The sequence below is a fragment of the Monodon monoceros genome, unplaced genomic scaffold (assembly GCF_005190385.1).
Source record: "Monodon monoceros isolate NGI ecotype Baffin Bay Population unplaced genomic scaffold, NGI_Narwhal_1 Super_Scaffold_19, whole genome shotgun sequence".
In the NCBI taxonomy this organism is placed as follows: Eukaryota; Metazoa; Chordata; class Mammalia; order Artiodactyla; family Monodontidae; genus Monodon; species Monodon monoceros.
Genome location: NW_021703775.1, coordinates 54,388,786 through 54,416,612, shown reverse-complemented (window position 1 = coordinate 54,416,612; position 27,827 = coordinate 54,388,786). Strand labels below are relative to the sequence as shown.

Genomic DNA, 27,827 nt, shown 5'->3' with positions numbered 1-27,827 from the left:
ATAGTTGGAGGCTATAATTAAGTTATAAAAAAGCAGGTAGAAAATTATTAAGAATATAAAAGACCTAAGCATCACCATCAATGAACTTGACCTAGTGGAATGTATAGAACGTTCCACCCAGCAACGGCAGAATTCACTTTTTTTTCAAGTGTTTGTGAAACATTCACCAAGTCAGACCATTTGTGGGGAACAGAAAGCAAATCTCAACAAATTTTAAAGACTTGAAATTATACAAACGATGCTGTCTGACCAAAATGGAGTTAAACTGGAAGCTAATAACAAAAAGACACCTGGAAAATCCCCAAATATTTGAAAATTTAATGTCTGATACAAGTATTACTAGGTTGTTGCTGTTTGGTGTGAGATACAACTCTCTTCTCAACTGCCTCACAAAAATCCTTGGTAAAAACAGTGTGGCTTACTAATGCTTTAGCCCCGCGGGGGGGCAAACTAGGGTCCACAGGACAAACCTGGCCTTTGGCCAGTTTCTCTCTGGCCTGAAAGCTAAGAATGGCTTCTACAACTTTAAAGATTGTGAAGATGAAGGAGGAGGATTGGGGGGAGGAGGAACAGCAGTAGCCACCCAGAACAGCCTAAAACACTTGCAAAGCCCTCCTTTAATAAAATGAGTTGGGGGACTTCCCTGGTGGTCAAGAATCCGCCTTCCAATGCAGGGGACACGGATTCGATCCTTTGTTGGTCAACTAAGCCCACGCGCCACAACTACTGAGCCTACGCACTCTGGAGCCTGCGCGCCACAACTAGAGAGAAGTCTACACGCCGCAAGGAAGAGCCCTCGCACCACAATGAAAGATCCCGCATGCCACAACAAAGATGCAATGCAGCCAAATAATAAAAAAATAATAAAATAAAAATGAGTTGGAACGTGTTTCTTCCTCCATTTTCTGAAAAAGTTTGTGACATTGTTTTTGTTTTTTTGTTTGTTTGTTTTCGTAAATGTTCACCAGGGAAGCTGGTGTTTTGGAATTTCCTTTGGGGAAGGGTTTCTAATTATATATGCAATTTCTTTAATAGCTATAGAGCTATTCAGATTTTTTTTTTCTTCTTTTGTCAGCTTTGGTAATTCACCCCTTTGTGTTAATCAGCATTTCCTTCTGGTATCATTTTCCTTCAATTTGAAGGATTCCCTTTAACATTTCATGTAGTGCATTTTGCCAGTGTTAAGTTGCTTCAGCTTCTGTTTTTTTGAAAATGTCTTTATTTCACTTTCATTTTGGAGGATATCTTTGGCTGGGTATAGAATTCTATGTTGACATTCTTTTCTTATAGGCTTTAAAAAATATCATTCTCCTGTCTTCTGGGTTTTGTTGTTTCTGAGGGGAATTCACTGTTTATTCTTACCTTTGTTCTCTGTAATGTGTCCTTTTCTTCCGGCTGCTTTTATGATTTTTCTCTTTATTAGTAGAGTCTAACAATTTGATATGCAGTGTCTTGGTGTGGTTTTCTTTGTACTTATCCAGTTTGGGGTTTGTTGAGATTCTTGGATATTTGAATTTATAACTTTATGAAATTTGGAAAGTTTTTAGACATTTTTTTTTCCAGTTCTGCCGTATTCCGTCTTTTCTCTCTTTCTGGAACTCTGATTACATGCTTATTGGACAGCTGATGTTGTCACACGTGTCCCTGAGTCTCTGAGGAGCTCCAGTTTGGATAGCTGCTATGTTTGCACATTCATAGATATTTTCTTCTACCATGTCTAATCAATGTGCTATTGTTTATGGTTCTGGTTTTTATGATTGATTTTCTCCTGGGTATGGGTCATCTTTTCCTACATCTTAGCATGCCTAATAATTTTGGATTGGATGCTGCTGGACATTGTAAATGTTACGTTGTTGGGTGTCTGAATTTTGTTGTCCTTCTTTGAAGAATGTTGAGATGGGGCCGGGGAGGTCAGATAGTTGAGTTACTTATAGATATGCTAAATGCTTTCTAGTCTTGTATTTGTGTTTGTTAGGGTGGGTCTAAAGCAGTGGTTCTAAATCAGATACAACTTTTGCCCAACCCCCAACCCAGGATATCAGCAGTGTCTGAAAACATTTTTGGTTGCTACAACCCGGAAGGTGCCACTGTCATCTAATGATTAGAGATCAGGAATGCTGTTCAGTATCCTGCGATGCACAGGAAAGCCCCCCAAAATATCAACAGTACCAAAGATGAAAAACCCCTTCTAGAGTACTTATAACCTGGGACCAGTGTTACCCTACTGTTGGGATAGCTGCTCGATGCCCACATATTCAAGAATGTTTCTCTGCTCTCCAGTCTGGCTAGTTGCAACTCTAACATCTCCCGACCTGATGTTAGCTCTGGAAAATTGTTCAGCTTACAGCTTCCTGATAATTATAGGAAGAGCCTGGTGGAAGTCTTACCCTACTCATGCACGGTTTAATATTTAGCCAAAACTCAACGGAACCCATGGAAATTGCTGGAGCTCTTTCTCTGCATAGCTTCCTCCTTTCCAGTATTCTGTGCCACAAATTCCAGTGGCCTGAGGCTTCCTGACCTCTAATAGCTGACATTTCAACTAAATGAGACCTCCAGGCTCTGTTGCGGTTGCCCCTTCTCTGTGCTTGGTCTGTAAAGAGCCTCCGGGCAGAAAGCCTGGGTGATCAAAGGGTTTTCCGTGTGTCTCTCCCATTTCTGCAGGTCTTGCAAGAGAAGGCACTAGCTCCCTTTGCTTCTGACTCTCTTTTCAAAGACGCTGGCATAGCAAAGAACCTTGAAAGATAGACAATGTTTCCCTCTGGAGCAAAGAGCAGGTTTGTGTACCGTCCAGTGTTACGAAGGTGAAGTAGGTTTACTCCCCACTGAAAATGATCCTGGTTCCCTAAGCTCAGGGTCCCTCTTCTGTAATACAACCCACTACATGTGCATGTGTCACCTGGACCTCTTCACATCGCCCCACGGGAATTGGGACTCGAGGAAGCAGTGCAAATGCTGATACTCTAGCCACTGCTATTGCTTTGAGTAATAACATCCTTTGTCTCTGTCCTGGGAGTCTTGTGTCTCCTGCCAGCATCCATGAAACAGTATGAAGCTAACTTGTTAACTTGTAAAGAGGGTAAATTCTCAGATTCCTTCACAGTTCTTGACACACCTGTCCTATACTAGGCACTGCGCTAGGCTCCGAATACAGGAAGTGAACCACACCAGAAAGGCCATAAACTGCCCTTCTGGGATCTTCAGTCTAGTGGGGGAGACAAAGACAAACAAATATATAGTTTTTAAATGGCAGCAATTATTAAGAGAGAAATAAGGAAATTACAACAAGAGGATGACAAGGGGGAGAGTAGACTGGATTAGAGGAGGTCAGTAGCGGGAGCAAGGAGATAAACTGGGAAGTTATTGAAAGTGTCTAAGCAAGAAATGATGGAGGCTTGGGCTAGGGTGTGACCATGAAAAGAATATTGGGAATACTGGGAATCAAGGCTGGATGATAAAGCAGGGCCAGATCATGAATGCTCTCCCACAGGACCCTTGTAGATGCTGCTACTTCCGCTTGGAAAACTTTCCCTTGTTTGTCCTATGTCTGCTTTTTCTTGTCCTTCAGGCTCAGTTTTTAAAATACTAGGTTAAGGAGAAAAAAAAAAAAACTAGGTTAAGGAAGTTAGAGAAAGGGAGATATTCATGAATCTTGAGTTAGGATTATGTCCTAACAAAAAAACATGACTTGCAGTGGCTTAAACAAACAGAGGTTTATTTCTCTCATATAAACAAGGAATCTAGAAGCAGTAGCATTTGTTTAGCTGCTCGGTGAGGTCAGGAACAACACCTTGGTCTTTCCTTCATGGTTGCAAAATGGCTGCTGCAGCTCCTTTGTAACCACATTCAAGGCAGTATGGAAGGAGAACAGGTGGCACCAGCCAAGACTGTCCTTTTTAACAGGCCATGACAAACTTTCCCAGAAAGAAACCGCTTCTATTTATTTTTCACTGGTTGTAACTGTGAGTCCTTTCCCTTTAGAAAATAAAGTCTTTAGCTTTTTCCAGACTTTATCATGCAAGGACTTCTGGAATTCTTGAGCTAAGGAATAATATCATCAAAGAGGTGCTTTAGGAAGGTACAGGCTGAGGGCAATGGAAAAGTACAAAGGGAAGAACTAGGAACAGAGATGAGTTAAGAGGCTATTGCTGTCAGTCAGTGGGAAGAAAGTCTGGATCAGAATAAAAACAGAAATAAGAAAGTGCTTAACTTAAGAGATGTGTCTCCTCACAGCTTTAGTCATAGATATGCACGTTTCTATGCTTTCATGTAAATGTGTATCATTTTTGCAAGAAGAGAGAAATTTACGTAGATAGATGTGCATTTCTGTGCATTATCTTTGTTTTTCTCTGTGTCTGTGACTGTATCATTTATTCATTCATTCAGCAAATACTTACTGAGCCCCAACTTTGTGCAAGGCAATGTGCCAGGTACTATGGGGGAACACGGACATGAATCAAACACAAATGCTACCCTTGAGGAGATTACAGACTAGAAAGGGAGAAAACACATATCCTCAAATAGCTAAAATGCAAATTAGTAAAATGATAAATATCATAAAGTTATGAAAGTTCAGAAGAGGAAGTCATTATCTTAGCTGGAGAGATAAGGGAGAAGATGGCATTTGAATTTGGTTTTAATGAATTAATAGGATGATAGAGTTACCATATGATCTAGCAATCCCACCCCCGGGCATATAGCCAGAGAAATATATATACACACACAATGGAATATTACTCAGCCGTAAAAAGGAATGAAAGAATGCCATTTGCAGCAACATGGATGGGCCTAGAGATTATCATACTAAGTGAAGTAAATCAGAAAGAAAAAGGCAAATATCGTATGATATCACTTATATGTGGAATCTAAAAAAATGATACAAATGAACTTATTTACAAAACAGAAATAGACTCACAGAAATAGAAAACAAACTTAAGGTTACCAAAGTGGAAAGGAGGAGAGGGATAAATTTGCAATTTGGGGTTAATAGATACAGACTATCATATATAAAATAAATAAACAACAAGGACCTACTGTATAGCACAGGGAACTATATTCAATATCTTGTAATAATCTATAATGGAAAAGAATCTGAAAAGGAATAGATATATATGTATAACGGAATCATTTCGCTGTACACCTGAAACATTATAAATCAACTATACTTCAATAAAAAATATTTTAAAAAAGGAAGAATAGGATGGAGGGAAGGAATGTGGGCAGGGAGCAAGTGACCGTGGAGCGTTCTTACCTTACTGGCTAGAAAAGGTGGTGAAAAATAAGCCTGAAAGAAAACTGATCTAAAGAATTTGGTGGGGTTTTTTTACACACTAGCAAATATTTATTGGACTCCTACCAGAGATACGGTACTGTGCTAGATCTTGAATTTCTGTAAGTGATTATATGTCTGTGTTTCCATGTATGTGTGCCTGTTTGCAAACATGCGTATGTTTCACAGTGTGTACATACTTTTGTGTGTCTCCCTCTCTGTTTTAATAGTCAATTTCTTTGTGCGTACACTTTTACACGTAACTGTGTCCCTGTGTTTACATATGGCCAGCAGGTGGCGCCACAAAATCATAACTAGCAAGGACAATTCTGCCTGTTCCAGCCAAGTAGCCATCTCAGACCCTATGAGGCCATGGAGAGATCCTCAGGCCCTTGTAGGGGCTGGGGATTCGTTTAGCTGCTTCCATCATTAGCATTATTCACCACTGTATTCTCATACCGGGCACAAAACCTGACAAATTGAAATCCTCCTTAAATGTGTATTCATGAAATGCTAACATGCCCCATGGGAGAAGTGGGAGATGGGGGGGAGCCAGGGAAAGAAGTATAGAGAAGGTGGCCCCCCAGTAAAGACCCCACAGGAAGTGGGATTTCAGTCACACTCATAGAAGTCATAGAAGATCCGGAGGGGGATGTGTGACAAAACAGTAAACTCAGCCATTGCTGTCACCCATGGGGCTTCCCCTCCTTATAATGTGGCATCTGATCCCGATCCTTTACCTTCGGCTTTTATTTAGTGCCTAGTAAGTACTAAGACCTGTGGGAAACACCACCTCTGCTCTCTAGGAGCTTACAATCCAGGAAGAGAAATAAAGTTTATTTTTCAAAAATTTATTATATGCACGATCTGGATTTGGATCCTGGCCTAGAAAGGAAAAGGAGACATTGGACAGTGGGCAAAATTTGAATGGGATCTGGAAATCTGAATGGGTTGCACACAGGTTATAGAACAGTGTACTTGCTTTTGAAGAAATATTTAGGGGTGGAATGGCATCACGTCTGCAACTTGCTCTCAGATTGAACAGAAAAGAAATAACGATAATGGCCGGGAAGGAAGGAAAGGGTAAATGTTAATGATTGTAGAATCTGATTTAAGGAGCTAAGTGAGTTGTTTATACTGTTCTTGCAACTTTTCTTTAAGTTTGAAATTATTTCAAAATAAATTTTGTTTTTAAATTGTTTAATAATAATAATAATTACAACCCATAAACCCTCTCTGCCTATTGCTGAGAAAGTTCCTTCCTGCCCCACGTGAGAAGTGCTCTGTTAGGGACAGAGGCACAGAGCTGGAAGAGGGTCCCGCTGGGTCTATTCAGAGACCTTCTGGATCCTGGAACTTCCTCCCCAACCCCTTCCCACCCTGGCTGCCTCAGGAGACTGGCTCTCTCTCTCCCCTATCTGGGCTACCCCAAGGTCTCACTCTTTTCAGAGCCCACATCTGTGATTTCTCCCACTCACGCTCTCCATGCCGGCGCAGGTACCCCACTCCCCCATCAGCCTGTTTAGGAGAGGAAGGTCTCTGATTGCCCACAGGGACTACCACTCTGGTCATTCCACACAAGAACATAGGTACCACCTTCACTTTGCTCCCATAGGAGAACTGAGGCTCAGAGTTTTGCAGCAAAAACCTTGAACCAACAAAGATCTACTCAGTGGGACCAATTTCAGGTCAGCTGCACATAGCAGGGGCCTGGACTATAAAACACTTTAATGGTCTGGCTGAGTTATCACAGATGGGTCTGGCTGCTTCCCCATCTCTCCGCCGTCCTCCCCATTGCCTCACTCCTTTCTCTGAGCTGCCAGCAGCACGTGGTGCTGCATTTGTCAGGCCATTGCCAGTCAAGGCCGCCTCATGGCCCTCTGAGGAATCCCACATACCTCAGCCTGGCACTCAGGACTGTCTGCAAAGTGGACCAGTTCCTGCTCCAGCTGTTTCTCCCATTATTCCTTTGCACCCGCTTTTGCCCTACATTCTTAGTGTCCTGGATGTGCTCACACTTTCCCTCCCCCGCACCTATGCTGATGCACTTCCTCTGCCCTGGAAGGGCCTCCTTCCCCATTTCCACCTGGCAAATGCCCATCTACCTCTCAAGGCCCACTTCAAATGTGACCTCTTCCTAAGGCCTTTCATATTCCACCCCAACCTGATCTGACCTCTTTCTCCTCTCTTGGCAATTATTTTCAGCTCCATTACCTTCATGCTTTATTTTTGGAATGCCAATTCCTTCTACTCAACTCTAAGCTCTGCAAGGGAGAAATCTGTCTCTTATCCACTCAGTACCTAGCAACCTGTGGACATGCAGTAGGTGTTCAATAAATGCATAGGAGGTAATATGGCTAAGTGTGTTTGCCGTACTTCACTATGAGGCACAGGTCCACAGAGCCGTGAACTCTGAGGGACACAGAATACGGGCGCTCTTTCCAGGAGGAGATGGAAATAACAGCTACACTGAGCTCCCGTTAGGTGCCCTCTGGCCCCGACCCCATCCCCTTCTGGCTCCCGGCCTCCTCAATCCTCAAGAGCACACTTTAAAAATATCTCCCCTCCTTGCCTCCCTCCTCTCTGCTATGCCTTTCTCCTTTCCCTTCCTTTCTCTCCCCTAAAACCCTCGGGCTCCTACCCACAGAACACTGGGGAGAAAACAGAAGAGCTGAGGGATTCCCCACCAGCTTCTGAGCCCTGAGATGAGGAAGTGATTATCAGAGGCCACTGTCTTGGTCAGTTCCTGTTTCTGGAGCGAAGATGCCAAAATCTGTTCCTTTTTCTGTGAAAAATGTACGCGTTTTCATTTCCAAAATTCCCAGAAGCAAGACTGTCACTGTGAGCCGTCTGTGTTTTTGTCTGCCTGCATCTGTATGGAAGGTCCGCCAAGGCCTCCTGGGCCTGCTCCTCGTGGGCCAGCGTCCAGGGGCGGTCTTGACAATGACACCTCACTCCCTGCCCCTCCCCATCCCCCCCCCACCCCGCCCCGGCCTTGACCTGGCCGAGGAGAGACAAGTGCATTAGGACAGACCTGCCTCTGGCCTCCTAATGCTTCCTGGGGCCTTGCAGGAGAAGTCCCTCCCCAGGGTTAGTCTGCTGCTCAGAAGCCCCTAGAGAGGGTAGAAATTTAAGCTGATAACCTGGACTCAGATGTGGATTAATTTGGGAAACCCTGTCTCTGCCCTGCTCCCAGGCTTGAAACCATCGGGATGGCAGACACAGCCACGCCATCCCCGCCCCCAGCCTTGGCCCGGGGCCCCACCTTCTGCGCCCCAGTCCCATCTGGAATGGGAGGAGAGCCCACTTCATGTGGAATCAGACCCTCCTGAGCCCTCTGTGGAGAAAGGAAGAGGGCCAGCCAGGGAAGTATTGGAGGTGGAGCCAGGGAAGGGTGGGATATGCAAAAAGGCACCAGAGCCTAAAGCCGGGGTAACAGAGTTGAGCATGGGCCTTGAGATTAAGATTAGGCTCAAGGTGTGAAGGTCAAAGTTGTCTTGGTGCCAGGCCCTCTGGGCTGTGCTTGCCTTGGGTTGGCAGGTGAGAGAGAGCAGGACAGACCTAGGTAGCAGGTTCTTTGCCTAAGCAGGAAGCAAAGATGAACGCTTTCTAGCAGGATCTACATTTGGCCTGCTTTTCCTTTGGTCTCTGCTTCCGTTTGTACCGTGCCTACCCAATTCTCATGCATTCATTTAACAAACATTTAAATAGCCTAGAACATTCGCAGATATCAGTGGCCAGGGCTTTCCAAAAGCGTAGTCTGGGACTTGCAGAGTCCTCACTGCCTGGAGCTTCAGCGTCGCGCTCAGCTAGGCCCCTCGCATGCTGTGCGCTTTGTGCACCATCCCGGTTGCTGGGGCCTGAGGGCTGATCAGCAGGGGATTGAGTAGGGGTGCAGAACCGCTCCCCAGATGCCCGGCCCAGACAATCTGAGCCCGAGACAGGTTAAGGGGGCAGGAGACTGGGCAGGGCCGGGGAGTCTCTGCGGGGGCCGACCTTGTGCCCTTTCGCAGTGAGTGGTGGCGGCCCTCCCAGGGAAGGGGTCCCCTTCCGTGCCCGGAGCTGGGAGCCGGGGCAGCCCTCGCCAGCGCCGCGCCCTCCCCAAGGCCCGAGGGAGGCGCCGCGGGAGGAATTCCAGCCATTTCCTCTGCGCCGCGCGGTATGTGGCCTGCTCGCTGCCCGACCGCAGCGCGGCCCGGAGGTGGGGGCCGGCGGCGCGGGCCCGTCACCAGCAGCGTCTGGCAACTGCCCCGGCCTCGCCGTCCCGCTCCAGATTCACGGCTGGCCGCCCCTCGTCCCGGGCGACCAAACCGGCCCTGGAGCGGCCCCGGGTCGGCGCGGCGCTGCTGGGACCCCGGCTCCTCCCCGCGTGGCCGCAGCCGGCGTAATCGCTCCAGCCCCACGCCCGCCTGCCTCCTCCGTCCTCGCCGCGCACCCTAACCCGCGGGTCCCCCGAATCTCAGTTTGAAACTGAAGGTGGCCTTTGCTACGTCACCTTGGGGTACGTCCCTTAGCCTTTCTAAGCGTCAGTTTCTCCACCTGTGAAATGGGCACCCTGACAATAGTGCTACCTCATTTGTGCCGCCCTGAGGTTAAATGAGAAAGGGAACGTGCTGGAGCAATGTCAACGATGTTTTCGTTTCTCTAGGTATCGCTGCTGTCCTCAGCTCTCCTGGATCTTCCGCCCACCCTGCCCAGGGCCTCTTCTCCATACTAATTCTTGGTGGAGCAGTCGGGGCGGCTTTACAGGTAGGCCCTGATGACGGCCGCCTCAAGGACCGGCGGTAGGCTCTCCCTCGGGATTATCTGCCCGCTAGGTTCTTGAAAAACCTAAGGGACAGTTATTTCATTTTTTAAATGATGTCATCGCCGTCTGACATCAACCAGGCACGTAGCGATTAGTGGAAGTTGAGGGTGCGGACTGGGATGGTAGGTCCGCAGACGTGGACTCCACGTGCCGGTCTCAACAGACGCTGGGCCACCACGTGCTCTCTGGGCTCCTCTTTCAAAGCGCAGATCCTCCACCCCCAGCCCCCGGGAGAACGAACATTCTTTCAGCTTTAACTCTGCGCTAGAGCAGCGAGAAAGGGAAAGCCAGAGCCCCTAGGCGACTGGGTGGGTGGGATCCACTTCCCCTGCCGCCCACCCCCGCCCACGACTGCGGTAAATGTGACACTGAGCGGAGTTGGAAAGCCCCGGGTTTCACCGGGCCTAACCGCCGACTGCTTTGCAGACGCAGCACCGAGGAGCCGCTCTGCCGCGGTGTTCCCCCAGATGGCTCCTTGTTTTGATTTTGAAACTTCCATTCCAGCCAGAGCGCCAAGGCCGAGAATCAGCCCTTGCAGCAAGACGTGCTCCCCTCGTTCCCCGCCCCCCACACACACGCTACAGCCACAGACCGCATAAATCCAGGTGGAGACAGGTCCAGAAACACAGGTGCTATAAATATCCCAGTCCGGCGAGCGGGGAGACACAGCTCCCGGGCAGCCCGTCCCCACCCACCCTCCTCTGAGCCCAGCACTTCCGGCCATCGCTGCGCTGCAGGCTGCTCTCCGAGTTGGGAGGGGCGGACTCCATCCGTAGCAGAGGCCTGGCTTCCTTTTCCTCGCCCGAGAGCCCCTGAGTGCCTAACCTGAGGGTTTTCTCTCCACTCTGGATACACCTCCCGAACTCCCAATCGCAGACCGTTTCCTCCCTCCCCTGGTATTTTTTAAAGGCTGTGGCCAGTCTTCCTGAAATGCTGACTTCTCTTTCAAGATGGATGGGGGATGCTGCCTTAGGTTAGAAGGCAACGAACGAAATCACATTTTTAAATGTAAAATTTGATTCTAAATTTTTGATGGCGCTTTTCGTTTTGGTGGAGGTGGGGACGGACGACGGTGGGGAACAGGCTGCAGGCAGAGTAAATCTAAAAGAGGGGAAAAAAGAAGCTGGGAGTACACACATGTAAAGAGGGGATATCTCTCCGCTGGAAAAGAGAGTTGCTGTCCCAGCAGGCTGGTTCCCAGGAGCTTGGTGCGGCTTTCTGAGCCAGTCTCCTGAGCCTGGGACTTTATGGGGTGCAGCTCCCTGAGAAGGAGCCTGTTGGACACAATAAGACTGCTCTGGGAAAAAGGTTAATGAAGTTCCACCACCTGGGCTAAGGGATTCAGACACAAAAATTATTCCCAGGAAACTCGGACATCTGATGGCTCCAGGAGAGGGTGGCAAAGAGCAAGGCAGGTTTGGAGATAATGAGTGAAACAGATCTGAACCACCAGTTTTCAAATGTGTCTGTAAAAATAAGCTTTAACTAAATGCTAAATAAAGCCCTGGTTTAAAAAATGAAGTCACACTCCTCTTCCAATGTGGGCGCTTACTCTCGAGTTGCTGTGCTAAGGAAGCACTTGGTCAGCTCATCCTGCTTAGAATGTACTATTAATTCCCCATTTTACAGATGAGAAAACTGAGGTCAGAGAGGCTAATTAACTAGTAGAGAAGAGTTTCGAACTCAGGGATCTGACTCCAGTGGTTACCTGTGGAACCTCTGCTGTAGGGTAATCAGCTCTGATGGTCTCTCTGACCAGAGATTGGCATGACTCCACTTCAGCCTTCAGCTGTCTTTAACAGTGAGGAAGACATTGCTGTAACACCTGCCTGCCTCTAGTAGACCCGAGTGATTGCAGCCTCATTGAACTTGATGGCATTCCTGAGGGGGCCAGGCAACCTACCCTAAGACCCCAGTGTATAGAGGAACAAACCCTCCGTAAGAGGAGGACTCTGAATGGACTGGATGCAGTCACCAAGGTCAGCCCTTCCTGTGTGATTTCAGGACCACAGGGAACCCCAAGTGGCCTCCTTACTAAAAATCAACCATAAAAGAACCATTGTGCTTAACACAGAACCAGATGTGTGCTTAAATTTACACAGGTCACTGCTATCTCACCTTGGGCCATGGGCCAAGGCGACCCAAAGATATATTTTGTCTGGCTTTCCTAGCATTTTTAAAAAGTTGAGTTAATTACCAAACGTTTAAAATTGGAAGATTGTGCAGAAATATCTGGATTTTTTTAGCTTCTCCCCCCGCCCCCCAGTCTTTAAGAGCTGGCCACACTGACATGTACTCTGTGGTCCACCCCAGTCCCAGCCATCCCACCCTCCTGCTTGGCCCATTGACATTTGAATTTGCTGACCCCCATCTTCCTCACTAAAATGCAATTATTCACTAAAGAGGTAACTGTTGAGTCTAACTAGTCACATTCCACTTTGGCTATCTTTTCTGGAGAGCTGGTTAAGGTAGAATAGTTGAGGTAAGTTAAAGTGAGGGTAGGAGAGAAAGTGGGGTTCCCCCAAACAAAGCGTCAGACCATACCAGAACAGAGCAGATTTCTGAGTTCCCAGAAGACCACAAGATGAGAAATTGGTGTTCGAACAGCTGACATGGATGTCAGAACATCACCTGTTTCCCAGGAGCTCATCCTTTCATTTAACTTAGCAAACACCACTCTTTTATTAGCATCCTGGGCAGCCTTTCCCAAACCTGCTTCTGGAAGTGCCTTGGGGAATGTCCAGAAGCAAACCCTGGAGGTGATTAGAGGGCTGCCGACTCAGGCTATGAGCGAGCCCAAAGGAATGGGGCTGAGCTTTCAACCAGGACAGAGCTGAGCCCAGAGGAGGAGCTGAATGAAGACGAGGGGTTTGAGCAGCCAGGAACTGAAGCACGACCTCATTCACCAAGATGGTGAGCAGCTGTGTTCTCTGAAGCGTGGACTACGTGAGGGAGAACCATCTTCCCCGAACTTGGAAGCTTTTCTGCCAAAGCAGTTTATCGTGCACGCAGAGAGGTGAAAAGGTTTTGTATGGAGACGTAAGAAGGGATGAGATGGGCTTTGACGGACTGTATGATAGTCCTCGGGGCAACCTCAGCCTTCTCCAAATGCTCATCTGGGAGAGTTTCAGCCCCGTGAATATTTGAACTCAGACCTTTTTGGCAGTAGTCCATGGGACAAGTGTGTCAACAGAGCCCCAGATGTGTACTCTGGGGTGTGGAGGGCGTGAATGTGATGAAGTACTTTTAGGGCTTTTAGAGAAACAGGAAATACAGTTATCAGAGACAGGAAAACCTATTCAACTTCTTTCAAAACCAGTGAGTGGATAACATGGCCATCAGAATTGTCACAACTGCTAGGTGAAGCCTTTGGAAAAGAACAAATTAGCAGCAAAGGGGTAGGAGAGGCCCCTTCGGGGAGTTGGCAGGCTGGGGCAGGGACACACTCTATTCAGAGAGCCTCCTCTCCCCTGCTGCATTATCAGGAGCCCCTGAAATCCCAGCACTCAGTCTTGCCACCATCATCTGTGCATTGTGTCCTCATTCCTGTTCATGTCAGTCCTAAAATCTCCCTGGCTCCCAGAGGCCCTGTCTTTCCCCTATTCTGTGGCCTCTCCCACCCTCCCCAAGTCCTGAAACTCTTCCTCCGTGACCTCTGGAGTTCATAATCCGTGATTAGCAAACTCTCCTTCATCCTCAACCTGTTGTCTGAGCATCCTCTTCACTTCTGTCCCTATGGGACACCCAGCTCTCCCCTGAGTTCACTGCTGCCCTCACAGCCTTCTCCAGCAGGGCCTGATTTTGTTCTCTCACAGCCCCCGTCCCTAGACCTGGAGGTGAGGTAGGTGTCCTCCTTACTGGTCATCGTCACCTTTAGAAGTATTCCCTTGCACACCACGTTGAATTTCGTGTTATCAAATTATACCAATCACTGCTGTCTTCTCCTGACCCCCAGGCATTATTTTGCAAATATTCTAGGTCTTGGTTCACTGTCACTGTCACCAACACTGTCTTAACTCTTGGCGATTCAGTATAGAGTAGATGACCCTTCCAATACCCCAGCCTCTCAGTCTCTTGAATTTCTCTCCTCCAGTGATTTTCCCTCCCCTCAACCCATAGTTGTGATTACACACAACTGCAGTCCCTCCATGATCTCAATTTCGTGCCTCCCCCTATCTTTCCAGCTCACCTCCTTGCTTGATCCCAGCCATCCTCTGACCCCACCAGAGCCTCCAATATGTTGATCCCACTATACCCTTCACTGTTGCCCACCCCTTTGATGTTCTTAATCCCCTCCTGACCCAGTGTAAATTTCATAGCCATACCTAGCCAGAGAAATACACACAGCCCCACTGCTTGACCTCACTTTAAGTTCATGCTGATGAAACGTAAGTGGGCCCTTAATGCTGCCCAACAGTCACACTTATGTTTCCCTGATCCGTTCACTCACCTGTGCTCCTGGGTGACAGTTTTGTACCTTCTTTTCTCTTCTCAAACCCTTAATATTCCCTTCCCATTCTCACCCTCAGCTGAATTCTAAAAGAATCTAATTGGATTCTTTTTTCACTGGGAAAATAGAAGCAACACGAGGAGAAATCTGCAGGTTCCCACCATCACATTCATCCCCTGTCCAGCAGTTGCATCTTCGCACTTTGCCTTTCCACCTACTGGCAGAGGTGACCCATCCATCAAAAGCAAATTCCTCCACTTGCGCAGGCAACCCAGTCCCTCTCACCTACTCACGGATATTACTCAGCAATTCTTCCTACACCAAATTATTACTCTCTACTGGATTCTTTCCATCAGCACACAAACATGCTATTATTTCCCACATCTTAAAAAAAAAAAAAAAAAAAGCCTTTTAATGACTGTACTTCCCTTGGCAGCCTCTCTCCCATTTGTTTGCTCCCCTTTAGAGCAAATTCCTCAGAAGAGTCATCTGTACTTGCTATGTCCGGTTTCTCTCCTCCAGTCCTCTCTTAAACCAACCCCAAATCAGGCCTATATCCCTCAGTGCTCCACAGAAATTATTCTGGTCCAAGTTACCATGGCTTAATAAATCCAGTGGTCACTTCTCAGTTCTCGTCTTATTGATTAATAACATCTGATATAATCAACCACATCCTCCTCCTTGATGCACATTCTTCCCTGGACTTCCAGAACACCTCACTCTCTTGGTTTTCCTCCCCTCTCACTGCTCCCACCTTCTTGGTCTCTTTTCCTGGCTCTGCCTCTTTTCCCTGACCTCTAAGTGTTGACGTGCGCAGGGCTCAGACCTCAGTCCTCTACTCTTCCTTATCTACCTCTTTTGATGATCTCATCTAGATATGTGGTTTTAAATACAATCTATGCACCCATGATCCACATTTATACCTAGTCCAGACCTCTGCCCTGAACTCTAGACTCATATATCCGACTGTCTGCCCCACATCTCCAAACTCAAGATGTCCAAAACTAAACTCTTGAGATGCTCCCCAAACTTGATCTACCTGCAGTCTTTCCTATCACAGTTGATGGCAACTCTATTCTTCCAGTGGCTCAGGCCCAAACACTGAGTTATCCTTGACTCTTGTCTTCCTCTCACATGCACATCAGATCTGACAGGAATTAACTCTACCAACAGAATGCATCTGGAATCCACCCACTTCTCACCTCCTTTATGGCTGCTGTCCTAGTCAAAGCCACCGTCATCTCTCACCTGGATTACTGCTGTGTCCTCCTATCAAAAGTCTCCCTGCTTCTACTCTGGCCTTCAACACAGAAGCCAGAGTGATCTTTTTTTTTTTTTTTTTTGGCTGCACCTTGGGGCTTGTAGGATCTTAGTACCCCGACCAGGGATCAAACCCATGCCCCCTGCAATGGAAATGCGGAGTCCTAACCTCTGGACCTCCCGGGAATCCCCAAGAGTGATCCTTTTAAAATATACTTTAGACCACATCACTCTCTAATCAAAACTTCTAAAGCCCCCTGTCCCCCATTTCTTTTAGGGTTACTCTTTAATAACTCCCCATTTCTCTCAGTGTAAAAATGGAAGTCTTTACAATGGCCAAAGAGTTCCTCCATTATCTGCCCACTCTTCCCACCACACACCTCCCTGGCTGCCTCTTTGGATTATTTTCTTTTATTTATTTATTTTTTTTTTTAAATTTTGGCCACGCCACGTGACTTGCGGGATCTTAGTTCCCTGACCAGGGATCGAACTCGGGCCCCCAGCAGTGGAAGCACAGAGTCCTAATCACTGCACCGTCAGGGAATTCCCTGTCTTCCTCTTTGGATACTCCCTTCCTCACTCATTCTGGGAGTCCAGCCTCCTTGATGTTATTCAAACACACTAGGCGTGTTCCCACAGTGAGGTCTCTGCTCTAGCTCTACCCTCTACCTGAACGCTCTTGCCCCAGAAATCTACTTGCCAACCTTCTCATTCCTTCAGTCTTTAGATTCCCACGTTTTCAATGAGACCCATTTGACCACCCTGTTTAATACTGAAACTTGCCCTTTCCCTACACCCTGACACTCTTGATCACCCTTAACTTGCACAACCTTGTTCGTTTTTGTCCCCATAGCATTTATTATCTCCTAACATACTATGTAATGTATATACTTATGTTTATTGCCTATTATCTATCTTCTCCTGACCCCACCCCCACAAGGATCTTTCTCTATGTTGTTCACAACAAATGTATCCTAAATGCCTAGAACAGTGCCTGACACATGGTAGGGAAACAATATGTATTTTTGGGGAATGAATGAAAATAATCCAGGCAGAGAGGGACTTACTCCCTCGCCCATCAGAAATGTCTGGGCCAAGAGCAAAAGGGAAAATGGAACCAGAAAGAACAGTTGGAGCTGACCATAAACACATGATTCACGGGCGAAGTCAGGTCAAGTCAGAATGAACAAACTGTGTGCTCATAGTCACTAGATAGATAGATAGATAGATAGATAGATAGATAGATAGATAGATAGATAGATAGATAGAATCTCCCACATGGTAGGTAATAAAGCGACTTTATTTACCACATATAGAATAAATAAAAGCCTGGGCCAATGACACCGACTTATCCGATTCCCGTCACTGTCAGTTGCTTTTTAGCTGTTCTCCCAGCCCTAAGTGAGCCAGTTACAGTTGACCCTTGAACAGCGTGGAGTTTGAACTGCCTGGGTCCACTTATACACGGATTCTTTTCAACAAATGTACAGTCGGCGCTCCCTTTTCACGGGCTTTGCATTAGGGGATTCAACCAAGCATGGACAGCAGATTAAATTTTGATCTGGGGTTTGTTGAATCCGAGGACGCAGAGGGTCGACTGTATCCAGTGAACTATGCCATGTTATATAAAGGACTTGAGCATCCACGGATTTTGGTATTTGCAGGGGCCCCTGGAATCAGTGCCCCGTGGATACCGAGGGACAACGGTACAGTTTGTCAGAGGCACCACAGAGAGTAAAGGCAAAAGGACAGGGTCCTACAAGTGAGGACTTTGAAAAAGAAACTCCTCTCTCTTCACCTCTTCCCCCAAGTGCCTTCGCAGTAGGGGATAGTGCAGTACCAGATGTTCGGGGCAGTACCCAAGCCATTTCCTCAGAATTCTGCAGTCATTGGATGCAGATGGTTAATAGCTCTGCTTGCCTGGCCCCCACATGTCCACTGCTAACAGAGGCCTTCTGGAGTCCATGCCTTCCTTTCCCATAGGGATTGCAGCTTCCAGGCTGACTGCCAATGTATTCCTTCTCGAAAGATGCCAGTGTTATGCGAGGAGCCTCTGCACTAGGGATAAACAAGTTAAATGAGGCTCCTAAGGCCCTCCAGACATTTTAGTTAGAGACCCTGGGGTATCAGCCTTGTGGCTGCACCAGGGGCTTGAGGCCACCGTAGGCTCTGGGGCAGGAGGCTTCACCTGTCCTGAGGAGAAATAGAATCTCAGAGGCTTTACAGAGTTGAGGCTTCAGCTCACAACATGCCTAAATAACTGCAGGCAAAGCTTCCAGAGGGGTCTGGGCAGAAGCTCCAGAAGATCCCCCTTGGCCAGACATGAAGACAAGACCCCAATTCCCAGGACAGACTCGAACCAAATTGCCTTCTTCCAAAACAGGGGCATCCTCAGCTACACCTTTCATCATAAGGAACGTATGTGCATTGATGGAGCTCACCTAGTGCCAAGAGAGTGGCAAAAGGCATTGAAATAAGGTAAGCCCACGCCACTTCTCCATAGAAAACATTCATTCGTAAGGAAGGCATTCATCTTTGACATGAATAGGGACGCCCTACGAGGTTCAGAGTAAGCACGAAACACAGCAGAAGCAGCAGCACTCCTGTATAGAAATATAATTTAGGGAATTCCCTGGCGGTCCAGTGGTTAAGACTCGGCAGTGGCACTGCAGTGGGCCCGGGTTTGACCCCTGGTCAGGGAATTAAGATCCCACAAGCCACGTGACGCAGCCAAAAGAAACCCCCCCCCAAAAATATATGTGTGTATATATATATATATAAAATACATATGTGTATATATAATACACGTATTATATATGTGTATTATATATATTTTTTAAATCAGTTAAAATATTTACCCAGTCCCATGAGAAAAAGGTCAAAGGGCTTAAGTATATTCTCAACACTCAATCTAACTTCTCTTTCTTCCACTCAGTTGCCCCTTTTTTGTTCCTCTTCACTCTTCCAAAACTCAGCTCACAATCCTCCCCCACCCTGTGTACCTCCATCACACACACACACACACACACACACACACACAGGCTCTTGATGCCCTTCCTCTCTCCCTGCCTCCCTGGACCTTTCCTTTTCTGTATTTCCAATGTAACAATTCCTGGATGCTCAGGCTCCTTCCAAGTCTTAGTTCTTCCTTGTTCTTACTCTGTTCAGCACAGTAGCAGACCAGCTGAGCTAGAATCTTTCTCAGGCAGTAGTCAGGTAAAGCTATACATATTCATGGGGAGATATTGTGTAACCCTATGCCTTTCCTCCACGTCTCTTTAAAGGATGTCATTTTAATACCCACATCCATCATCATTTTCTTCTTAGGAGAAAAGAGAGCAAGAGAGGAAAGACAGAGTGAGAGCAGTCAGAACATGTCTGGGGAAGGAAAGACATCTTTTGATCTGCTCCTTATACATAGCTCAGACGCCTACACTGGACAGTGCCCAGATTATCAGTGGATTCTGAGACATTCCTATGTTAGCCTAATTAAAAAAGAAAGCTGAACACAACCAACAAGAGGTTAAGGCACAAAGTCAAAATGGAGAGGATTCTGTAGGCCTCTGAACTTGAAGCATTCAGTGTGAAGGCAGGAGCTGGGAGAAGAGAGAAAACAGAGAATTGTGTTTTTGATTATTTTTTTTCTGATTACAAAAGTAACATATGTTCAATGTAGAAAACCAGGAAAATACAGAAAAGTACAAGAAGGGATTGAAAAAAAAAGAAACAACACTTGTGATCCCACCACCCAGATATAATCAATGTTAACATGTTTGTTTACCTTTCCAATGTTGTTTTCACACATATTCTTTTTTTAATCAAATTATAAACATAGTATATATGCTCTCTTAGAAATTTTTTCTCCCTTAACAGTGTATCCTAATTTTTTCCCAAGTCATTAAATACTCTTCTACAATATGATTTGTTAAAGCTATCTATGATTTTGTGCTAGAGGTATGCTATCGTAGATTTATCAACCAATTTTATGTGGCAGAGTATTTAGGCTTTTTCCAAGCATGGGATTTTAACTGTGGCAGGGTTGTCTGCACCACCCCTGTTTTCAGCTAACAAGCTAACTGTGTTAGGTAAACAAGGTAACCTTCTTCCCTTACGGGCAGATAAGGATCACTTCAAAGGTCTATACCCAAGAGGACCCTGCCTTGACAGAAGTAACTCCTCACAAGCATTCAGCTGTCCTTGTGTTCTTCAGGGAAAGCCTGGCATTAGGCCTTGAGCAACCTTAGGTCTACTGGCCAGGCCATTCTTGAGCAGACGGAGAGAAAATATTTGTCATTCTAAGTCATGGAGTTGGCCCAATTTATTCAATACATCATTCTCAAAAATATTTTTTGTGCTAGACCTGAGCTGGATATTATAGAAGAAAAGGTATGGTTTCTGTGTTTCATAAACTTTTACTCTTCATGGGTTGACAAACATATAGGTGTGAAAGAGTTAGGTAGAAACAGATTATGTGTGAATGACTAAATGCTAATCTGTGGTTCAAATCGCAAGGGCTTTAGGAGGTGAGAAAAGTATAAGCACAAGGTAGAATTGAGTGGTTTGAGAAGACTCCATGGAACAGGTGGAGCTTGGAGGCAGGGTGGGCAAGGAATATTCCATGTGGAGGGGACACAGAGGCCAGGAAGCACAGGAAGCAAGAAGGAGGTTCCTGTGGCTGCAGCTTTGGGAGAGATGGTCAGTCAGACCAGATAAGTCATATATGGGGCACATGGGTAGAGGGCCAAAAAGAAGTTTGACCCTAATTCTGTAGATGTTTCCCCTTGTCCTGGAGGTGTCACACCAAGAAAGGAAATGTCAAGTCAAATTCAAGCTGAGTTGTTTTTGTTTTTTGGTGTGTGTAGGGCCAGGGGCGGTGGAGGATGGTTTATAAACAGAACTTCTCAAAGCCTTTAATATTGTTCATTTATGTGGCAAGGTCAAGAGAGGGGGACCTTTGACCACAGAACTCTTTTTATCATGGACCATTTCCTTTGGTGTTCCATGAGACACAATTAGGAGCTAGTGACCCACCGAAGATGTTAGAGCTGGAAAGTAATGCTTGAGGGAAAACAAAGTTTTGGAAGATTAATCTCATGGTAGAATATAAGGTGAGCAAGAGGGAAGAGAGCCCGGATTCAGGCCATACAGTTAGATGATTGAATAAAGCCTCCAGATAAGTGGGCAGGGTTGAAGCACACTGAAGCAGAGAATGGAGAACAAAGCATTGATTGAACACAGATTGAACACAGGGCTCTGAGGAAGGTACAAAAGTGTCAGAGTTCCTGGGTCTTGCAGGAGCTCGAATAAGCATTAATTAGGATTTTGATTGCAAGAGACAGAAATCAACTTGAAGCAGCTTAAGCAAAAAGAGTGTTTTTTGTTTTTTGTTTTTTTAATGGACCGAATTATTTAATTAGGTTCTTTGTAAGAAATTTAGAACACTACTTTGTGAGGATAAATTCCGTTTGTAAGAGCGAACACAGAGCGGAGGTAGCCCTGGAGTTGAGGAACAGCTTTGATTCTTCGCAGAATTTGTGAGTCCACAGCTTTCTGATCAACCTTCCGTTGCTCTGTAATCTCGTATTTCTCTCTCTCTGTGTCGAAGATCTCACCTTCCTGGGCTTACGCAGTTTCTTCTTCTTGAAGTAAGCATCAGTGAGATGTTCCGGGATTTTCACACCACTGATATCAATTTTGGTGGAAGTGGCAATGACAGATTTCTGGTGTGTTATCCGCAGAGGAACTCGATTGAGGGACAGAGGCCCAGTCACAAGTAGCAGGCCACTGCTCAGCTGCTTCAGGAAAATGACCCTCTTGCCTCTGTGGCGCCCAGTGAGGGTAAGCAGAATGGTCCCACGAGTGATGCTAGCGCGCAGTTTTCTCACCTGCTTACTGAAGGGTTTTTTGCCGTGACTCAACAGCTTTCGAGGCACATCTTCAGTAGGATAATACCTAGGCATTTTGCGACGTTTAACCACCCGGGTACCGCCATTCTTGTCACCACCAACTGGTTTTGTGACAGTTGCAAGAACCTTCACCTTCTTTTTCTTTTCAACCTTGGATTTAGCTGCTGAATACTTCCTCTTGTACAAGGCCTTTCTGGAATATCTGCCCATTCCTCTGACCAGGACGGGGTTTCGGCTGCAGTGGGGCTTCCCCTTCTTAACCTGCTTCACCTGTTTTTTTTTTTTTTTCATTAGTTCACGTCTTTTATTAACCAATATACAATCACTTGTCTTCTGGTTTGTTGAAACAATAGGTCAGAAAACATTTGCCACAATAATGTCTGTCAAAGTGGCTGGCCATAAAAACTCCAGCACCACGTTCATCTGAAGGGCACTCCCGACGAAGGCGACTGGTTTTGCCATTCTCCTCCACCTTATAGTATTTCAGGACAGCCAGCTTAACCTTCTTTCTCTTACGCTTGTTCTTCTTGGGAGTGGTATAAGACTTCTTCCTTTTCTTAGCGCCACCACGAAGTCTCAACACAAGATGAAGGATGGACTCCTTTTCAGTGTTGCGTTCAGACAAAGTACGTCCATCTTCCAGTTGCTTGCCAGCAAAACTCAGTCTTTGCTGGGCAGGAGGAATTCCTTCCTCGTCCTGGATCTTGGCCTTTACATTTTCTATCGTATCCGAGGGTTCGACCTCGAGAGTGACGGTCTTCCCCGTCAGGGTCTTCACGAAAATCTGCATATTGGCGGCTGGTGCCACCGCAGATGGCGGATCCGAAAAGAAGTGCTTCACCTTTTTAACCTTGCCACCAGCATCAGCCTTCTTGGCTTCAGGTTTTTTCTCCTTAGTATCTGGCTTCTCAGCCTTTTCACCCACCATCTTGCGAGATGGGAAAAAGCAAAAAAAAGAGTGTTTTTAAGGAAATAGGGATACTTCATGAAGAACTGAAGCCATGTACTGGGAAGTTGGCAAAAAGTCCCGTGTCTATGTGGTCTCAGCTACTGTGTGTGTTTGCCTCATCTTCTTCATATTCTCTCGCTCTCCTCTCCTGTCCTCTAACATCCCCTCACCTTCCTTCCTTTCCCCGCTCCCCTCTCCCTGTTCTCGTTTGTGGAAGAAAATGGCTTCCCTACAGTTCCTGAGTTTGCATGTTGCACTAAGTTTGCATGACACAGTTCCGGCTATATCAGAAGCTAACTCTCCATGTCTTCTTCCCAATTTCAGATTTCCAGTAGAAAGAATCTTCTTGACCCAGCTTAGGACTCATTCTGTTCTGACTAGGGGGACAGGTTTTAAAATAGAAACATGGTTGCAGAAGACTTACCCTGTGAATTAGTGTGAGGACCACTGCCAGGAAAAAGTGTCTGCTATAGAGTGATGCGATGACCTTTAACTGAAAGCATGCTTCTGGAAGAGTTGAGCGGGAGAACACTATTGGGTTTTTTTGTTTTAATTTTTTTTTGAATTTTATTTTATTTTATTTTATATAGAGCAGGTTCTTATTAGTTATCTACTTTATACATATCAGTGTATACATGTCAATCCCAATCTCCCACTTCATCCCACCACAGCCACCCCCCACCCTGCCACTTTCTCCCCTTGCTGTCCATACGTTTGTTCTCTCCATCTGAGGAGCACACTATTGTTGAATGAGTAGATGACTATGAAGCTTTAAGGCAGCTTCATTAGAATCCATATTCTTGTCCCTTTCCCAAACTGCTTTAGTTCCCAAGTTCTGTAAAAATCTACAGATGAAGGAAGCAGGATACACTGTGGTTAAGAGCATATGTCTGGGGTTTAAGTTGTCTGTGTTTTGGATCCTGGCCTTGAGGACTTCAGCAAGTTATGGAACCTGCCTGAGCCTCAGGTTTCTCATCTATAAAATGGGTATCACGAGGATTAACTAAGATAATATGTGTAAAGTGGTTAGGACAATGCACCTAATAATGTTAGCAACTTAATTTTTAAACAAAAATTAACTGATGGAGCTGAAGTTGACATCAGCAGATCCAAATATCTTTCATAAACCGGACAAAAGAAAGATGCACTGGGAGACGGGCAAGTGGTCAGCTTGGTTCTCCAGACATCCCCACGAACGTGGCCTCTAGAATAGGGGGTTTGGGGAGAAAAATAAGCCACGAAGATCTTGAGGTGCCAACGGGGACTTTAGAGATCACGGGTCATATGGGCCAGTCACACTCCCTTTTGTTCCTAGAGATTTAATATCTACCAGCCTATTAAATGGTCATGATTTGGAGAAGACAAGAAGAGGAATTACTTTCAGCTGGCCCTGGTCTTTAAATAACCCGGGGTACAACATCTTTCAAAACACAAAGGAGACCATGTGTAAAACATTAGTTAAATTCAGATATAAATCTAGTCTTTGACCAGTCCAAAACTAATCAATATGCTTTTTTTCTCTCTTTGAACTTTGAGTTTTCTGGCAACAACAAAAACCCCAAACCCCATCCAAAACCATCGTCCAGACAGCCCAGCTCCTATGCTCCCCTCCCTAGTGTCACATATTGTTGACAGACCTACTCTTGTTACCACATTCATTCCAGTGGTGATTCAAATTCTTCTGCAGAAATTGACTTGAAAGACAGAAAATTGCTCTTGTAATCACTTAATAAGGAATCCTGGACAAGGAATACAGCGCTACGAATACAGATTTACTCTTAGCTTTTATGGATGCATTTTTCTCAGTTATTTTCATTGAAAATCATGACGAACTAATTTAAATAGCAAAGTAAACTGAGACGGAAAATTACCCACAATAAGAATTTTGATGAAAATATAGACTGGCCTGGTTTTAAGCATATCAAGGACTCTTGGTTTAAATTGCAAATTCGGAGAGATTTGAAATGTGTTTGTTTGAATGTGTCAGCTTTAGGCAAAACTAAACTACTAAGTTCCTTTCCAAAAATCAAGAATCTGCTCTGGAAAAAAATCATGCAGTGTGATGTACAAAGCAGAGGGGAAGGAAAGTAAGTAATGGGTGAGAAAGACCCACCCAAGGACTGCAGCCAGCTTCCCCAGGAAGATTCATGACCATGCCTCAATACTGTCCTGCAATTCTTTCCAAGCGATTTTACTATAACTCTAAATCATTTGAAGCAACTGCTGCTGTTACCAAAGCTATCTTTGCCTCAAAAAGAAGAAAATTCAGGACATGCAATATAATCCTCTCACTATCTAAGAGAGAAACCAGCCCATTTGTCATAAGAACTGAAAACATCAGCTACGTAGTGAATTAAACATTAGAGTTTCATACTTCAATAATATGTATCTTTCGTAAAAAGAAGAAAAGAGGGGGGCACACACAGGACATGGTTGGATGCAACAGTGATAAAGTGACTTAAATTTGGTTGACTAACTATAACCTACAAAAACCATTCTATCTGTTACAAATCCTTTTCAGTAAAAGGTAAGACAATTCCATCAACATTTTTTTAAACATTCTGAGCTATTCTCACAACCAATGAATCCTTACCCTTACCAGATGTATAAGCATTTGTGTAACGCAGGAGGTTCATAACTTGGAGAGCGTCATCAAAGGCAGTGCTGACACAATGTTTCTCCCTTTGACTTGAATGCCCTCTTCTTCCCTATTAGGGTGATTATTGTTTCACAGTGTCCCAGGCATGAAAGGACTTTGAAGGGTCACTTTGCAACCCAACTAGCAGCATTGGCATTACCAAAGAGCGGCTGGTTAGAAATGCAGAATCTTGGGGTCCACCCCAGCCTTACTGACTCAGATTCTGCATTTTGACAGGATCCCCAAGTGATTCATATGCACATTGAAGATGAAACTATGCCACTCTAAGTCATAGCCCTGCCTTTGAGCAAAACTGTGCCTAATGCATACACTGGTCTCATTCATCTAGTTTCAGGTCCTTTATAGTTTGTCCCATTTGAGTCATTGAGAGGAAAGGGGAAATATACTCATTTAAGGAAGTCTTGCATAACCTAACAGAGTTAGCAACGTCTTCAATATGTTCAAGTACCTATTCTTAGAAGCACTGCAGATTAGGTCAAAGGAAAGAGAAGCAGAAAATGGAGTGGGTTCAAATACCAAACTCTAATAAAGTAAGGGTAGTACAGAAGCTGAGTCTATGAGGGATGGGAAGAGCAATTTCACCAAATTACCAGTTCCAAAATTGTCTCTGCACTGTGGCTGATTTATAGTCCTGGAAGCTTAAAGCCTTGAAGCTTCTTGCTCTATTTCATTTCGGATTAGTAATTTTTATCTAGTACTTCCCTGCAGCTTAAAATGAAGGCCTTGGAACCATGAAAATGAATTTATGCGGTGGACTGCATGCTCATTCTGTAGCTATCCTATAGGTTTTAGATTTGTAACAAGTTTGGAATCTGGACAATAGAAAACTCTCTGTGGGTTAATGGCCGCCACTTCTAAGCCAAAACTGAAGGACATAGGATAGCCTTGTATGTGTTTCAGGGTCCTCATACTTAGCTGCGCATTAGAGTCGCCTAGATAACATTTTTTTACACAGCTTTCTTGAGATGTAATTGACATAGAATAAGCTGCACATATTTAAAGTGTATAGTAGGAAAGGGACTTCCCTGGTGGTCCAGTGGTTAAGACTCCGTGTGCTTCCACTGCAGGGGGCGCAGGTTGAATCCCTGGGCGGGGAACTAGGATCCCACATGGTGCCATCAAAATAATAATAAAAACAATAAAGTATATGGTAGGATGAATTTTGATATATGTTATATGGCTGTGAAACTATCACCGTGATCAAGTTAATTACCACTAAAGTTTCCTCGTGCCCCTTGGTAATCCCTGCCCCCGTTCTGCAATAGCTTATCTGCCACTATAGATTAGTTTTCATTTTCTAGAATTTTACATAAATGGAACCATACTCTTTTTTTTTTTTTTTTTTGGTCTGACATCTTTCGCTCAGCATAATTTTTCTGAGGCTCATCCACATTGTTGCCTGTATTAATAGTCTGCCCTTTTTATTGCTGAGTAATATTCCATTGTATGAATATACCACAGTTTATCTAACTGTTCCCCAGTGCAGGACATTTGGGTTGTTTCCAGTTTTAAGCAGTTATGAATAACACTGCTAAAAAGCTTCATGAACAAGTATGAGCATATAAGTTTTCATTTCTCTAGGTAGACACCTAGAAGTGGGTATGGTAAGTGTACATTTAACTTTAAAAGAAACTGCCAAACTGGCTCCCAAAGTGGTTCTACCATTTTGCTTGCTCACCAGAAATGTATAAGAGTTCCAGTTGCTTCACCTCCTCTCCAGGAATAGGTGTTATCAGTATTTTTTATTTTAGCTATTCTGATAGATGTATAATAATATCTCCATTGTAGTATTAATTTACATTTCCCTAATGACTGCTGATGTTGAGAATCTTTTCATGTGTATATTTGCCATCCTTATATCTTCTTTGGTGAGAGTCTTTCAAATCTTTTGCTTATTTTTTAAATTGGGTTTTGTTTTCTTAATTGTTGAGTTTTGAGTTCATTATATATTCTGTATACAAGTCCTTTGTCAGATATATGATTGACAAATACTTTTTCCCAATCTTTCTATTCTCTTAACAATGTTTTTCAAAGAGCAGAAGTTCTTAATTTTGATAAAGTCTCATTTATTAATTTTTTGATGGATCCTACTTTCTGTGGTATAACTGACCCAAGGTCACAAAGATTTTCTTCTATGTTTTCTTCCAGAAGTTATATAATTTTAAGTTTTATATTTAGGTCTATAATCCATTTTGAGTTAATTTTTATGTATGAGGCAAGGTTTGGAATGATGTTTACTTTTTTGCATGTGGATATGCAATAGTTCCAGCACCATTTATTGAAATGACTGGCCTTTCTCTACTGAATTGCCCTTGCACCTTTGTGAAAAAGCCAGTTGGCCATATACTTGTGGGTGTATTCTAAATTCTCCATCTGTTCCATTGATCTATCTTTATACTAACGTCACATTTTCTTGATTACTATAGCTTTATTGTTAGCCTTGAAATCCAACTCTATTCTTTTTCTAAGAAAGATAAGAACTTTAGAATGAACTTAAGTTTTACAGTGTTTATCAGTTTCTGGGTTT

The 27,827-nt window shown here is 44.9% G+C and overlaps 1 protein-coding gene and 1 pseudogene across 2 annotated transcripts; both read right to left on the bottom strand.

Moving 5' to 3' along the window:
- Positions 1-21,195: 21,195 nt before the first annotated feature.
- On the bottom strand, positions 21,196-22,620 carry LOC114901134 (60S ribosomal protein L6-like). Its single transcript, XM_029232835.1, is given in 3 exon segments — positions 21,196-21,404; positions 21,407-21,962; positions 22,534-22,620. Coding segments are annotated over 3 exon segments (828 nt in total). The 3' UTR covers positions 21,196-21,219.
- On the bottom strand, positions 21,966-22,514 carry LOC114901135 (annotated as a pseudogene). The gene has a single exon (XR_003795029.1). The product of XR_003795029.1 is annotated as a ubiquitin-40S ribosomal protein S27a pseudogene (transcript).
- Positions 22,621-27,827: the final 5,207 nt, after the last annotated feature.